Source organism: Microchirus variegatus (assembly GCF_963457635.1).
Source record: "Microchirus variegatus genome assembly, chromosome: 7".
Lineage (NCBI taxonomy): Eukaryota > Metazoa > Chordata > Actinopteri > Pleuronectiformes > Soleidae > Microchirus > Microchirus variegatus.
The window spans coordinates 31,888,536-31,901,035 of NC_139808.1; the positions used below are offsets into that span (position 1 = coordinate 31,888,536).

Below are 12,500 nucleotides of genomic sequence, written 5' to 3' on the forward strand. Positions count from 1 at the left end.
CACACACACACACACACACACACAGACACCGTGTTTGTTTTCAAACAAACGTGTGTGTGTTTTTCTTCAAATCATATTTGATTTCATGCATAATTAGCTCGACCGTCGGCAGCCGCACGCTGGGTGTTTACACACACACACACACACACACACACACACACACACACTGCTCAGAGAATTCACAACATTTCTACCTTATTAACAGCTTTGAAGATACACTACTTACCTGTGTGTGTGTGTGTGTGTGTGTGTGTGTGTGTGTGTGTGTGTAGCCTGCAGGCAACATCCAATTTGCTGATAGAGTGAGGTGAGTTAGAGAGAGGGTGTGTGTGTGTGGGGGGGGGGTGTGTGTGTGTGTGTGTGTGTGTGTTGTAGACTCACTGGCAGTGGGATTAAAAACTTAATTATGTTTTAAAATGATATTTTAATTAAATATGGAGGGAGCAGAAATGGACTGGCACCAAAATAATTATTCAAACATCAAACTGTGTCTTTCTGCTTCGACCAGCAGAAAATAAAGTCAGCAGCTCTTTATTCTGTTTAATCCTCTGTTTTCTCTCACACACACACACACACACACACACACACGGCCCCACAATGCAACAGTGACTCACACAGGTGATTTATTATTAATGATTTCATTTCTAATTATTGATCTTCAGTCAGGACCTGAGCTGCTGATGTTTCTGCTCAAACTTCATTTAGTTTCCTCTTCAACGAAGTCGCTTCATTTATTTGTTCACTGATTGGAAAGATTTGAATAATAATAATAATGATCATTTTAATGTTTCCTCTCACAACAAATTAATTATTCCAAAAAATAATCAGCGTTAAAAACTCAAAGTTGCAGACTTTGAGTTTGCAACTTTGAGTTCTCACTTTCCTTAAATATCTTCACTTTCTTTAACTTTCCTCACTTTCCTTAAATGTCCTCTATTTGTCCTCCTTTTTATAATGTCATCACTTTATGGAAATCTCCACACATTCCTTTAATGTCCCTCTTTTCCCGTTAATATCCTCACTTTCCTTAAATGTCCTCACTTTCCTTAAATATATTCTCTTTCCTTAATTATCCTCATTTTTTTTCACTTTCCTGACATTTATTCTCTTATCTTAAATTCCCTTTTGTATTATTATTATTTATAATAAATGTCCTCCAGTCGACCTTGTCAGGTGACCTTTGCTGTGACTCGACTGCAGTACAGCGTTTCAGGCTGTAGGTGGCAGCACATTTGTGACGTCCATGTCTTTAAAGGACTTTTGTTATTGTGACGTTCATTTAAAAATACACTGAATGAAACTCTGTAATAACTCTTTTTAGACTTTTTATAAAGTTTGTTTTTCTCTTCTCTCTATGAGATGATGGAGGGATGAGTGGATGAATGCAGAGAGATGATGATGATGATGATGATGGAGGTAATCAATATTTCTCGCATTCTAATTAAAGCCTCTCAGTGGAATAAATCCATGTAATTATCAGTAAATGAAATACAAGGTCACTTTACCTGATGGAGGGATGGACAGAGGAGGAGGAGGATGGAGGGATGGACTGAGGAGGATGGAGGGATGGATAGGAGGAGGACGGAGGGATGGACAGAGAATGAGGAGGGATGGAGGAGGAGGAAACAACAGGAGGACAGGTTGTGAACAGTGTGTTTAGTTTGTGCTGACACAGGATTTCTTTCTTTCTTTTATTCTTTGATGAGTTCAGTGGACGAAAGTCGTATTTGAAGACAACTTTAAAAATGTCCTCACTTTCCATGAATGTCCTCAGTTTTCTTAAATGTCCTCTTTCTTTGTAAACGTCCTCACTTTCTATTAACGTCCTCACTTTCCTGATACAAATGTATCACGTTTTGCAAATGTCTTTATCTTCTACAAACGTCCTCTCTGTAGATTTACTCTTTTTTCATCACCTTGTAAAACAACTCCTTACTTTTTTAAGAATTATGTGTGTGTGTGTGTGTGTGTGTGTGTGTGTGTGTGTGTGTGTGTGTGTGTGTGTGTGTGTGTGTGTGTGTGTGTGTGTGTGTGTGTGTGTGTGTGTGTGTGTGTGTGTGTGTGCGTGCGTGCGTGCGCGCGCGTGTGTGCGTGTGTGTATGATGAACAGATAAATAGACACACACACATAATGACCTTGTGTGTCATTCAGTGTCTCTGAGCCAATGAGAGACGCTTCTGTCTTCATGCTGCTGTGTCTTTAACCAATAAACCGCAGTCTGGTGTGTGTGTGTGTGTGTGTGTGTAGATGTGTGTGTGTGTCTGTAGATGTGTGTGTGTGTCTAAGCAGGGACTGTAGAAGTGTTATTGATTTTTCAGGTGATCATCATTTTCTCTCTCTTCTCTCTCTCTCTGGGCTGCTTGACTTTTTTAATGGTGTTTTAGGTCTGCATCACTAGAGCATGCTGGGAAATCAGCTCATTTGGCTCAGAGACGTGTGTGTGTGTGTGTCTAATACGACTTGTTTGCAGTGAAAATCAACATTTGTAGAAGCAGAGAGTGTGAAGTGTGTTTCTCTGCCTTTGATCAGAGACACTCTGACTGATGATCAATATCAATATAGATGATCAATACTCTTATTAATGACCTCTGTGTTTGAATGACACACTATCAAGTCATCACATTCATGAAACTGCTGAGTCAGTGGAGATGAAGACATGAGTGGTTCAGGGGGTTCAGGTTCATATGGTTCAGGTGGTTCAGGTACTGATGGTTCAGGTGGTTCCGATGGTTCTGATCGTTCAGATGGTTCAGGTGGTTCAGATGGTTCAGGTGGTTCAGATGGTTCTGATCATTCAGGTGGTTCAGGTGGTTCAGATGGTTGAGATGGTTCAGGTGGTTCAGATGGTTCTGATCATTCAGATGGTTCAGGTGGTTCAGGTGGTTGAGATGGATCAGGTGGTTCAGATGGTTCAGATGGTTCAGATGGTTCAGATGGTTGAGATGGTTCAGATGGTTCAGGTGGTTCAGATGGTTCAGGTGGTTCAGATGGTTGAGATGGTTCAGATGGTTCAGATGGTTCAGGTGGTTCAGATGGTTCAGATGGTTCAGGTGGTTCAGATGGTTCAGGTGGTTCAGATGGTTCAGGTGGTTCAGATGGTTCAGGTGGTTGAGATGGTTGAGATGGTTCAGATGGTTCAGGTGGTTCAGGTGGTTCAGATGGTTCAGGTGGTTCAGATGGTTCAGGTGGTTCAGGTGGTTCAGATGGTTCAGATGGTTCAGGTGGTTCAGGTGGTTCAGGTGGTTCAGGTGGTTCAGGTGGTTCAGATGGTTCAGATGGTTCAGATGGTTCAGATGGTTCAGGTGGTTCAGGTGGTTCAGGTGGTTCAGATGGTTCAGGTGGTTCAGATGGTTCAGGTGGTTCAGGTGGTTCAGATGGTTCAGGTTCAGATTCAGGTTCAGTTTCAGGTCCAGGTTCAGGTGGTTGAGCTCAGCACTAGGCTCAGGTGTGAATGCAGCAGCTCTCATTAACCCAGCTAATTAACATGTTCTCTGTGCTGATTAACATGTAAACTAATGAGGAAATAATTAACCAGCATGAAAAAGACATGTGATCTTAATGAGGAGACAAGGAGACGAGGAGATGAGGAGATGAGGAGACGAGGAGACAAGGAGACAAGGAGACGAGGAGACAAGGGGACAAGGAGACGAGGAGACATGTTCATGTCTTTATCTTCACTGTGAGACAGACTTTAATTTACCACTCACTCTCCCACACCAAAGCCCATAGAGAAAACCAGTGATTTTAGCTCACAGGGACACAGGAGCTGCTGGTCCTCTGCTGCCTCGTGTGGTCACTTTGTGTCACTGAATTAAGTGTGAATTAAATATTTTAAAAGCTGAATTCACTAAAATCAGTCATTGTAAGTTAGTGATGGAGGCAGCAGTGGATCAACAACTCCTGTGAACTCTAATTCTTCTTCAACTTCTCTATGGACTTTGGTGTGGGAGAGTGAGTGACTTTGGTGTGGGAGAGTGTGTTTACAAACTTCAGTTTTCAGCCTCTTAATGGAAATATATCAAATTCAATCTACGTCAGTTTAAGTCTACGACATCTACGTCACATGTTCACGTCTTTATTTCACTGTTAGACAGACTTTTCTAACAAGAAACTAAAGTTTGTAAACCACTCACTCTCCCACACCAAAGCCCATAGAGAAAACTAGTGATTTTATCATCACAGCACACAGGAGTTGTTGATCCAATGCTGCCTCCATCAGTAAATTAAAATGTCTTATTTTGTGAAATTCGGCATTAAAAAACTTCTGTTTGCGTTTATGTCAGTGACACAAAGTGACCACACGAGGCAGCAGAGGACCAGCAGCTCCTGTGTCCCTGTGAGCTAAAATCACTGGTTTTCTCTATGAGGTTTGGTCCATAGAGAAAATCACAGGTCGCTCAAGAGGAGAGAGAGACTCATAGAGCCATAACTTATTTTTGTGTCTTTCTCTTTGCAGAGAAATAACAATAATTTTAATGACTCTGTGTGTGTGTGTGTGTGTGTGTGTGTGTGTGTGTGTGTGTGTGTGTGTGTGTGTGTGTGTGTGTGTGTGTGTGTGTGTGTGTGTGTGTGTGTGTGTGTGTTTTCTTGTATCGCCGGCAATTATTTATTCTCCTCTCAAAGATGAAAGCTGAGGATTCATTCAGCCGCTTCACACAAATCAAACTGTATTACTGTATCGACATGCACAGGTGTGTGTGTGTGTGTGTGTGTGTGTGTGTGTGTGTGTCTCACTGAATGCAGCCATCTCATATCCATTATTGATCCTGTATCATTACCCACTGCTCCGCTCTATCAAGACAAAAACACCCTGTTATTGGAATATCTCACCTCCAGTATCGACCCGTGCACACACACACACACACACACACACACACACACACACACACACACTAAGATGCTGCTGCAAATTAACATCCAAACACAAACAGCAAAGACTCACTTATTAAAAGAAACAATAGTCCTTTTTTATTTTATCGCCTCATTAACGTTGTTTTTCTGTCTTAAAGCAAAAACAGCTCATAATCAATGATTAAGTGATTACTGAATCAGTGTGTGTGTGTGTGTGTGTGTGTGTGTGTGCGTGTGTGTGTGTGTTTTCCGTGATTCTCCAGCTTCTTAAATACGTCTTATATTCAATACGAGACTAAAGAAGTGACACCACAGTGCGTGTGTGCCCAATGCCTTGTGACCTCTGACCTCTGTAAGATGGCTCCTCCCACTCCACAGGCGACACACACTCTGTGTGCGTCTGTGCTTCTCAAGTGCTAATAAAGTTACTGATGAGTTGATCGAGTCGCGTATCGATCGATCGGCTCGAGTTTTAGTGTTTGGAATGAAGTGAGTTTGTACATCTCACTGCTGCTGATGCTAATGCTGCTGCTGATGCTGATGCTGATGCTAATGCTGCTGCTACAGTCTCTGCTGCTGCTGATGCTGAAGCTGCTGCTGTTTGATTGGCAGCTATAGCCTCGGGAAAACCCTGGGAAACACACACACACACACGCGCGATCAGACACACTAATATGAGCACACGCGTTATTGAAGTAAACGCAAATGCACACAAGCAGTACAAAACAAACTGTGTGTGTGTGTGTGTGTGTGTGTGTGTGTGTGTGTGTAGAATGTGCTGAATCAAGTCATTCCGGGGCTTGTTGCTCACATGTCAGGGCCAATTTACCCAGAATCCCTGGAAACCCTCACAAGAACATCTCCCTTGAGGTGTGTGTGTGTGTGTTTGTGTGTGTGTGTGTGTTCATGTTTACACCATGTATGTGTTTGTTTAACAAGCACACGCAGGTTTTTTTTTCCACAGTGTGTGTGTGTGTGTGTGTGTGTCTTCATATTCATCAAATGAGTCAGATTCTTATTGATTCTTGTTTATATTAGCAACTATGACAAGCAGACTGGAAACACTGCATTCATGCTGCACACACACACACACACACACACACACACACACACAGACATTATTTATAAAGCACTTTAAAACACCCACAGTTCTGCACACAAGAAAACACAAAAGACACAATAAATTAATAAATGCTATAGGAGCTTTTATTTTGAAAGGTGCAGCTAGGAAATATATGTGAATCAGTGAATCTTCTCCTTTCAAAGTAAAACCTTTTTCTTTTCTCTTTCACTTCCAAGACAAAGGCTTTTATTGTGAAATATTTCACACACACACACACAGCATTTAGTGATGGTGAGTTTGACCTCCAACTTCTACCAGAGTAATTTCCTGCTCACATACTTGTACTTGAAAGGTACTTTATACACAGATTGACAGGTTTTTAATCCACACATATATGGGATTAACAAATTATCAGATTAACACACACACACACACACACACACACACGTTACCTTTGAATTAATCTGGAGAGATTATGGCTAAAACAGACTTTATTCTGAGAGAAGACGCACAACACTGTCACCAAGTGATGAACAACTTTGACTGATTCACTGACTCACAACACACACACACACACACACACACACACACACACACACACACACACACACACACACAACCAGATGAATCAAAGTGGAGAGAGATTACGACAAAGTGAGAAACATTTTCTCTGAGAGCTTCTGCTGCGTCGTCTCTGTGACACACACACACACACACACACACACAGTGACGCAGGCGGAGCAGTTGATTGTGTATTGCCGGTTTGTTTATTAGTCGTCTGATTGTGCGACTCTGCCGTTCACAGATTGGATGACCTTTCTAGATCTTTCCGCCGAGTCCGCTAAGTAGCTGGGACGGCCAACGCCACGCCGCCGCCGCTTTATTCAGATTGTTACGGAACGTGTGTGTGTGTGTGTGTGTGTGTGTGTGTGTGTTAGTGTTTGTACACACACTCACTCTCACTGCCTTCATTGGTTCAATTGAAGCCTCATCTCCATATGGTTTGTATGCAATTACATGTGAGCGGTGCTGAGTGCCTCTGTGTGATTGTGTGTGTGTGTGTGTGTGTCATAGGTGTGTGTGTCTGTGTGTGTGTGTGTGTGTGTGTGATCATTTGAGGAAAGCTAAATGTGTACGTGTGTGTGGTTTTGTGGCTAATTTATGGTAGCGTGATGTGTGTGAACATGCATTTATATGCACTTACATGTACATGTGCATATGCAGGTGTGTGCGTGTGTGTGTGTGTGCGTGTGTGTGTGAGTGCGTGTGTGTGTGTGTGTGTGCAGAGTGTGTTTCTAGTGTCTCGTTGGTGGCTGCAGGGCTTTAAAGGGCACGTCCGTCAGAACGCAGACTCGGCCGAATCTCATTCAGAGAGCGATAAACAGCTAATGACACTCACACAACCATGATCTCTCTCTATATCACTCTATATATCACTCTCTCACTCACTCACACACAGAGGTTTGTGCAGCTATTCTTCTCAGGACTCTGCACTCTGACTTCTATTCATGTGAACTCAGCCTCATCACTGACCTTAACCTTAACCAGTTAATGGTTAATGGTAACTCATTTAAAATGTAAGGACATTTTAGGAAAGTCCAGACATTTTTGAAGATTTGAGACGTTTTAGAAAACTAGAGACATTTTTGAAAATTTGCAACATTTTAGAAAATTTTAGATGTTTTTAAAGATTTAAGACATTTTGGAAAATGTGAGACATTTTGGAAAATGTGAGACATTTTAGGAAATTTGAGAAGTTTTAGGAAATTTGGGATGTTTTAGAAAACTAGAGACATTTTGAAAATTTTAGACATTTTGAACATTTTAGACATTTTGAACATTTTAGACATTTTCAAACATTAGAGTATTTGAGATATTTTAGAAAATTTGAGACATTTTTGAAAATTTGAGACATTTTTGAAAATTGATGACATTTTAGAAAATTTGAGAGGTTTCAGAAAATTTGAGAGATTTTAGAAAATTTTAGATGTTTTAGAAAATTTGGGACATTTTAAATATTTTTAGATGTTTTTGAAAATTTTAGACGTTTAAGAAAATGTTTGACGTTTAAGAAAATTTTAGACATTTTAAAAAAGTTGTCTAACAGCCAATCCACTTTCTATCCATTCATCTCTAACCCCATAACTAGTTAATGACTAACCCTCATCTTAACCATAGCCACAATTTACTGAACCAGTTCCTCAGAAATTCTGTTCTGCCTGCTGAGGAGTTTCAGAGCCAGGAATCGAACCCTCAACCCTCAGATTGAAAGACAGTCTGAGCCACCTTCTCCAGGTCATGTGATGAAATCCCCTGTCTTTTTATTCAAATTCCAGGCCGAGTTGAAGTCCAGTCAGTGCGAAGCCCAGAGAGCGGCGCTGGAGCAGATGGTCGTCAAACTCAGCAGCCTGCGATACCCGTCAGCCACCAGCAGGAGGCAGTACAGCCAGCTGCCCAGGAACAGCAACAGGTAAAACACACACCTGTGGTCTGGAGTTCAAGGAATACATCTACAACATCTACGACATCTACGTCACATGTTCATGTCTTTATCTCACGGTTAGACAGACTTTTGTAAAGCACTCACTCTCCCACACCAAAGTCCATAGAGTAAACCAGTGATTTTAACATCACAGCACACAGGAGTTCACAGGAGTTGTTGATCCACTGCTGCCTCCATCACTAACTTATAATGACTGATTTTAGTGAATTCAGCTTTTAAAATATTTAATTTAGTCTTAACGCAGTGACACAAAGTGACCACACGAGGCAACAGAGGACCAGCAGCTCCTGTGTCCCTGTGAGCTAAAATCACTGGTTTTCTCTATGGACTTTGGTGTTGGAGAGTGAGTGGTTTATTAAAGTCTGTCTCACAGTGAAGATAAAGACGTGAACACTTTCTTAAAGACGTCGTAGACTTAATCTGACTGTGATGAATATAATCCCTCACACGGATTGAAACAGCCAAAGTTTTACAGTTGTGTGATAAATGTATAATAATAATAATAGCAATAATAATAATGATAATAATCAGAAGCTAGAGTTTTAGAAAAAGTTGGTGTTTGTTTTCAGGAATATGAAGGAAAAAATAGTATGTTAATCCAACAACACAACAGCAGAAACACTGTGATTATATTGTGTGTGTGTGTGTGTGTGTGTGTGTGTGTGTGTGTGTCAGCAGCAGTAATGTGGTGTGGTCGGCGAGCAGCATCTTTGGTCACGCTGCCTTTTTGGTGTTTCATCCTCGGCTTTGAGGAGCCTCCTTCTGTGGTTATCACACACACGCAGGACACACACACACACACACACACACACACAGAAAGTCGTGTGTATGCAAATGAATGTTAAATTGGTCACTGTGAGTCTGGAGTGTGTTGTGTTTGTTCAGAGTTTATGGAAGTTGTCAGCGTGTCATCACTGTGACTTTCATGAAGGAGACACACACACACACACACACACACATTCTCATACAGCAGCCGTCGTGAGGACACTAACCCTTAACTTAAACCTAGTTCTAACCCCTTAAGCTGAGTCTTAACTCATTAACAGTCATTTTGAGGTGAGACGGAACATGAGGACGAGACAAAGTGTCTTCACTTTGTGTGATTTATGCTGTTGTGTTTGTTTGGTCCTCACAAAGACGTACGGACAAGTACAAACACACACACACGCCATGCTCTATTTGATTTGGACAAAAGAAATGGAAGTTGTTTACATTTATATAGAGAAATGTAAATGAAAGTGTGTGTGTGTGTGTGTGTGTGTGTGTGTGTGTCCGTCCTCTGTGGCTGCAGTCTTCTGTTTCTTCTGTTTCAGTAATTTGCTTCAGACGCATCGGATACTAATTGTTTATTCATATATTAGCTGTGTGTGTGTGTGTGTGTGTCTGTGTGTGTGTGTGTGTGTGGTGCAGTGGTGTGTGTGTGTGATGCAGTGGTGTGTGTGTGTGTCTGTGTGTGTAGTGCAGTGGTGTGTGTGATGACTTTGGTATGAAGTGAATCTCACTCATGTTGTAGGAAAGAAAAGAAAATGAAGGTCAGACTGATCTCACTTTTTAAAAAAAGACCTAATTTTAAATTAACATTAACAAAAAAAACTATTAGTTTAATTAATCTTTGAATATTCACTCATTCAAAAGTTTGTGTGAATAAAAAGTCAATGAAAGAATCTTTAAATCTTAAACTGTGACATTTACAGACATTTAAAAAACTCATTCATTCAGTCACCGTCACATGACCTCGTCTGTTTGTGATGTTAATATTCAGCTGTTTAATCCCTGCACCTCCTCTCTCACCTCCTCTCTTGCCTCTCTCGCCTCCTCTCTTGCCTCTCTTGTCTCCTCTCTCTTCTCCTCTCTCACCTCCTCTCTCGCCTCCTCTCTTGTTTCCTCTCGCCTCTCTTGTCTCCGCTCTCTCCTCCTCTCTCACCTCCTCTCTTCTCCTCTCTCACGTCCTCTCTCGCCTCCTCTCTTGCCTCTCTCGCCTCTCTCGCCTCCTCTCTCGTTTCCTCTCTTGCCTCTCTCATCTCCTCTCTTGCCTCTCTCGTCTCCTCTCTCGCCTCCTCTCTCGTTTCCTCTCTTGCCTCTCTCATCTCCTCTCTTGCCTCTCTCATCTCCTCTCTTGTCTCCTCTCCTGCCTCCTCTCTTGTCTCCTCTCGCCTCTCTCGCCTCCTCTCTCGTCTCCTCTCTTGCCTCCTCTCTCACCTCCTCTCTCATTTCCTCACTTTCCTCTCTCATCTCCTCTCTCGCCTCCTTTCTCGTCTCCTCTCTTGCCCCCTCTGTGGCCTCCTGTGTGGTCGTGATTTTATGAAAAGTCAGACGTGAATGAAAGATTGATAACTTTGGAATTTCCTGGCGTGGTTTAAAGTCACGCCGACGCTCCGTGACGCTCCGTGACGCTCCGTGACCCTCACATCTCACCGTCCCGGCCCTGCAGCGCTGCGCCACCGCGTGTCGAGAGAGAAGCGTGTTTTACAAAGTGTTGAGTTAACGTTAGTGTGAGAGTGAGATGGAAACAGGAGGAGGAGGAGGAGAACGAAGACGACAAGAGAAAACAATGTGAGCCACTGTTGTATCTCCTTCATCTGTCTGAGTCAGTAAAAGACCACGTAACGAGGAGCGACGCCTCAGGGGAGGAAGCTACGCTCTCTTCCTCCTCCTCCTCCTCCTCCTCCTCCTCCTTCTGTTTAGGTTTGATTTCATCTACAATCAGAGACAGTGAAGGAGATGGAGGTAGAGAGAGGGCGGTGACTGTGGGCGATTGTGGGCGTGAGCAGAACCTGGCGATAACCAATCAGAGCGAGTCGAGAAACTTTGTTTCTATCTGTGTAACATTGTAACGTCTAAGGGTGAAAAACTAAACATGTTCTTATGGAACTGAGGCCACTTTTCCTCCTTTTGAGACATTTTTCCATGTTCAAAAAGTGTGTAAATTTGACCAAAACGTACAATCTAACTTTATTTATAAAGCACTTTAAAAACAACAACAAAGTGCTGTACGTCACAGATGAATAAAATCAATACAATATTGAAAAATACTCCCAATAAAACCTGAAAAACAAACAATAAAACCCTAAAATACTGTAGACAATATGTACATTTAATGATAATACGTTTGGAAAGTGGTGAAAGAATTGCAAATGCAATGTTTCTGGATAATATTTGATAAAAAATCTGCAAACTTTGAAAACTGAGGCCACTTTTCCCCCCTTTTCCTCTTAAAGGTAAATATATATGTATATATGTGTATATATGTGTATATTTATGTATATATGGAGGTCAGATGAGGTCAAATAGACTTTTTAAATGAACATTTTTGTTGAATTTCATTGTGAATCAAAGTGTTTTGTTGTGTGTGTAAATTCATTCATAGTTGACTTTGTTCACCCTGACGCCTCCTTTGTTTGTGTGTGTGTGTGTGTGTGTGTGTGTGTGTGTGTGTGTGTGTGTTTAACGCAGGCGGGCATTGCATTCTGGGTAAGCGTGTTATTATCAGTAGCTGTTTGTTGTTTTGTGTTTTTTCGGGGAATGGCTTTGTTTGTGTGTGTGTGTGTGCGCGTGTGTGTGTGTATGTGTGCGTGTGCGTGCATGTGTGTAAGTGAATCGTCGTGGTAACGCGGCGGCGGCCCTGACAGAGCTGTCAAACTGTCGTCGTTGGCGACCGGAGAATTCCAAGCAATTTCAGCGCTAATGTTGAGAAACATGTTGGCGATCCTCCGCAGAGACCCCGAACCAGCGCATATATAAATAATAAACACACACACACACACACACACACACACACACCTTAACAAAACGGCTGACAGTAATGTGTGTGTTTGAGCAATCGGCCGCTTTTGCTGCTGCATAAATATTTGATGTGATCTGTGTCTACGACGAAGACGAGGAGGAGGAGGAGGAGGGGGAGGGGGAGGGAGAGAGGGAAACCAAACAGGAAGTTAAAGTTTTTTTTTTTTAAAACGGCCAAATATTAACAATAAAATTCACTTTTATTTGATTCAAGACAATTAAAGCTCCAGTCTGTAACTTCTGTCACCTAAAATCTTGTTTCAGAGAACTGGGGTTATATTCTTAACCTAAATATTTCT

At 41.9% G+C, this 12,500-nt stretch overlaps 1 protein-coding gene across 1 annotated transcript in view; it reads left to right on the top strand.

The window, feature by feature from the left end:
• The window catches only part of akap6 (A kinase (PRKA) anchor protein 6), a gene marked incomplete at its 5' end in the record, with an annotated part of 140,620 nt that overhangs the window by 69,410 nt on the left and 58,710 nt on the right, over nucleotides 1-12,500 (top strand). The window contains one exon of the mRNA XM_083892051.1: nucleotides 8,252-8,385. Within this exon, the coding sequence (XP_083748177.1) occupies nucleotides 8,252-8,385 (134 nt within the window). The remainder of the gene's footprint in view (nucleotides 1-8,251; nucleotides 8,386-12,500) is intronic.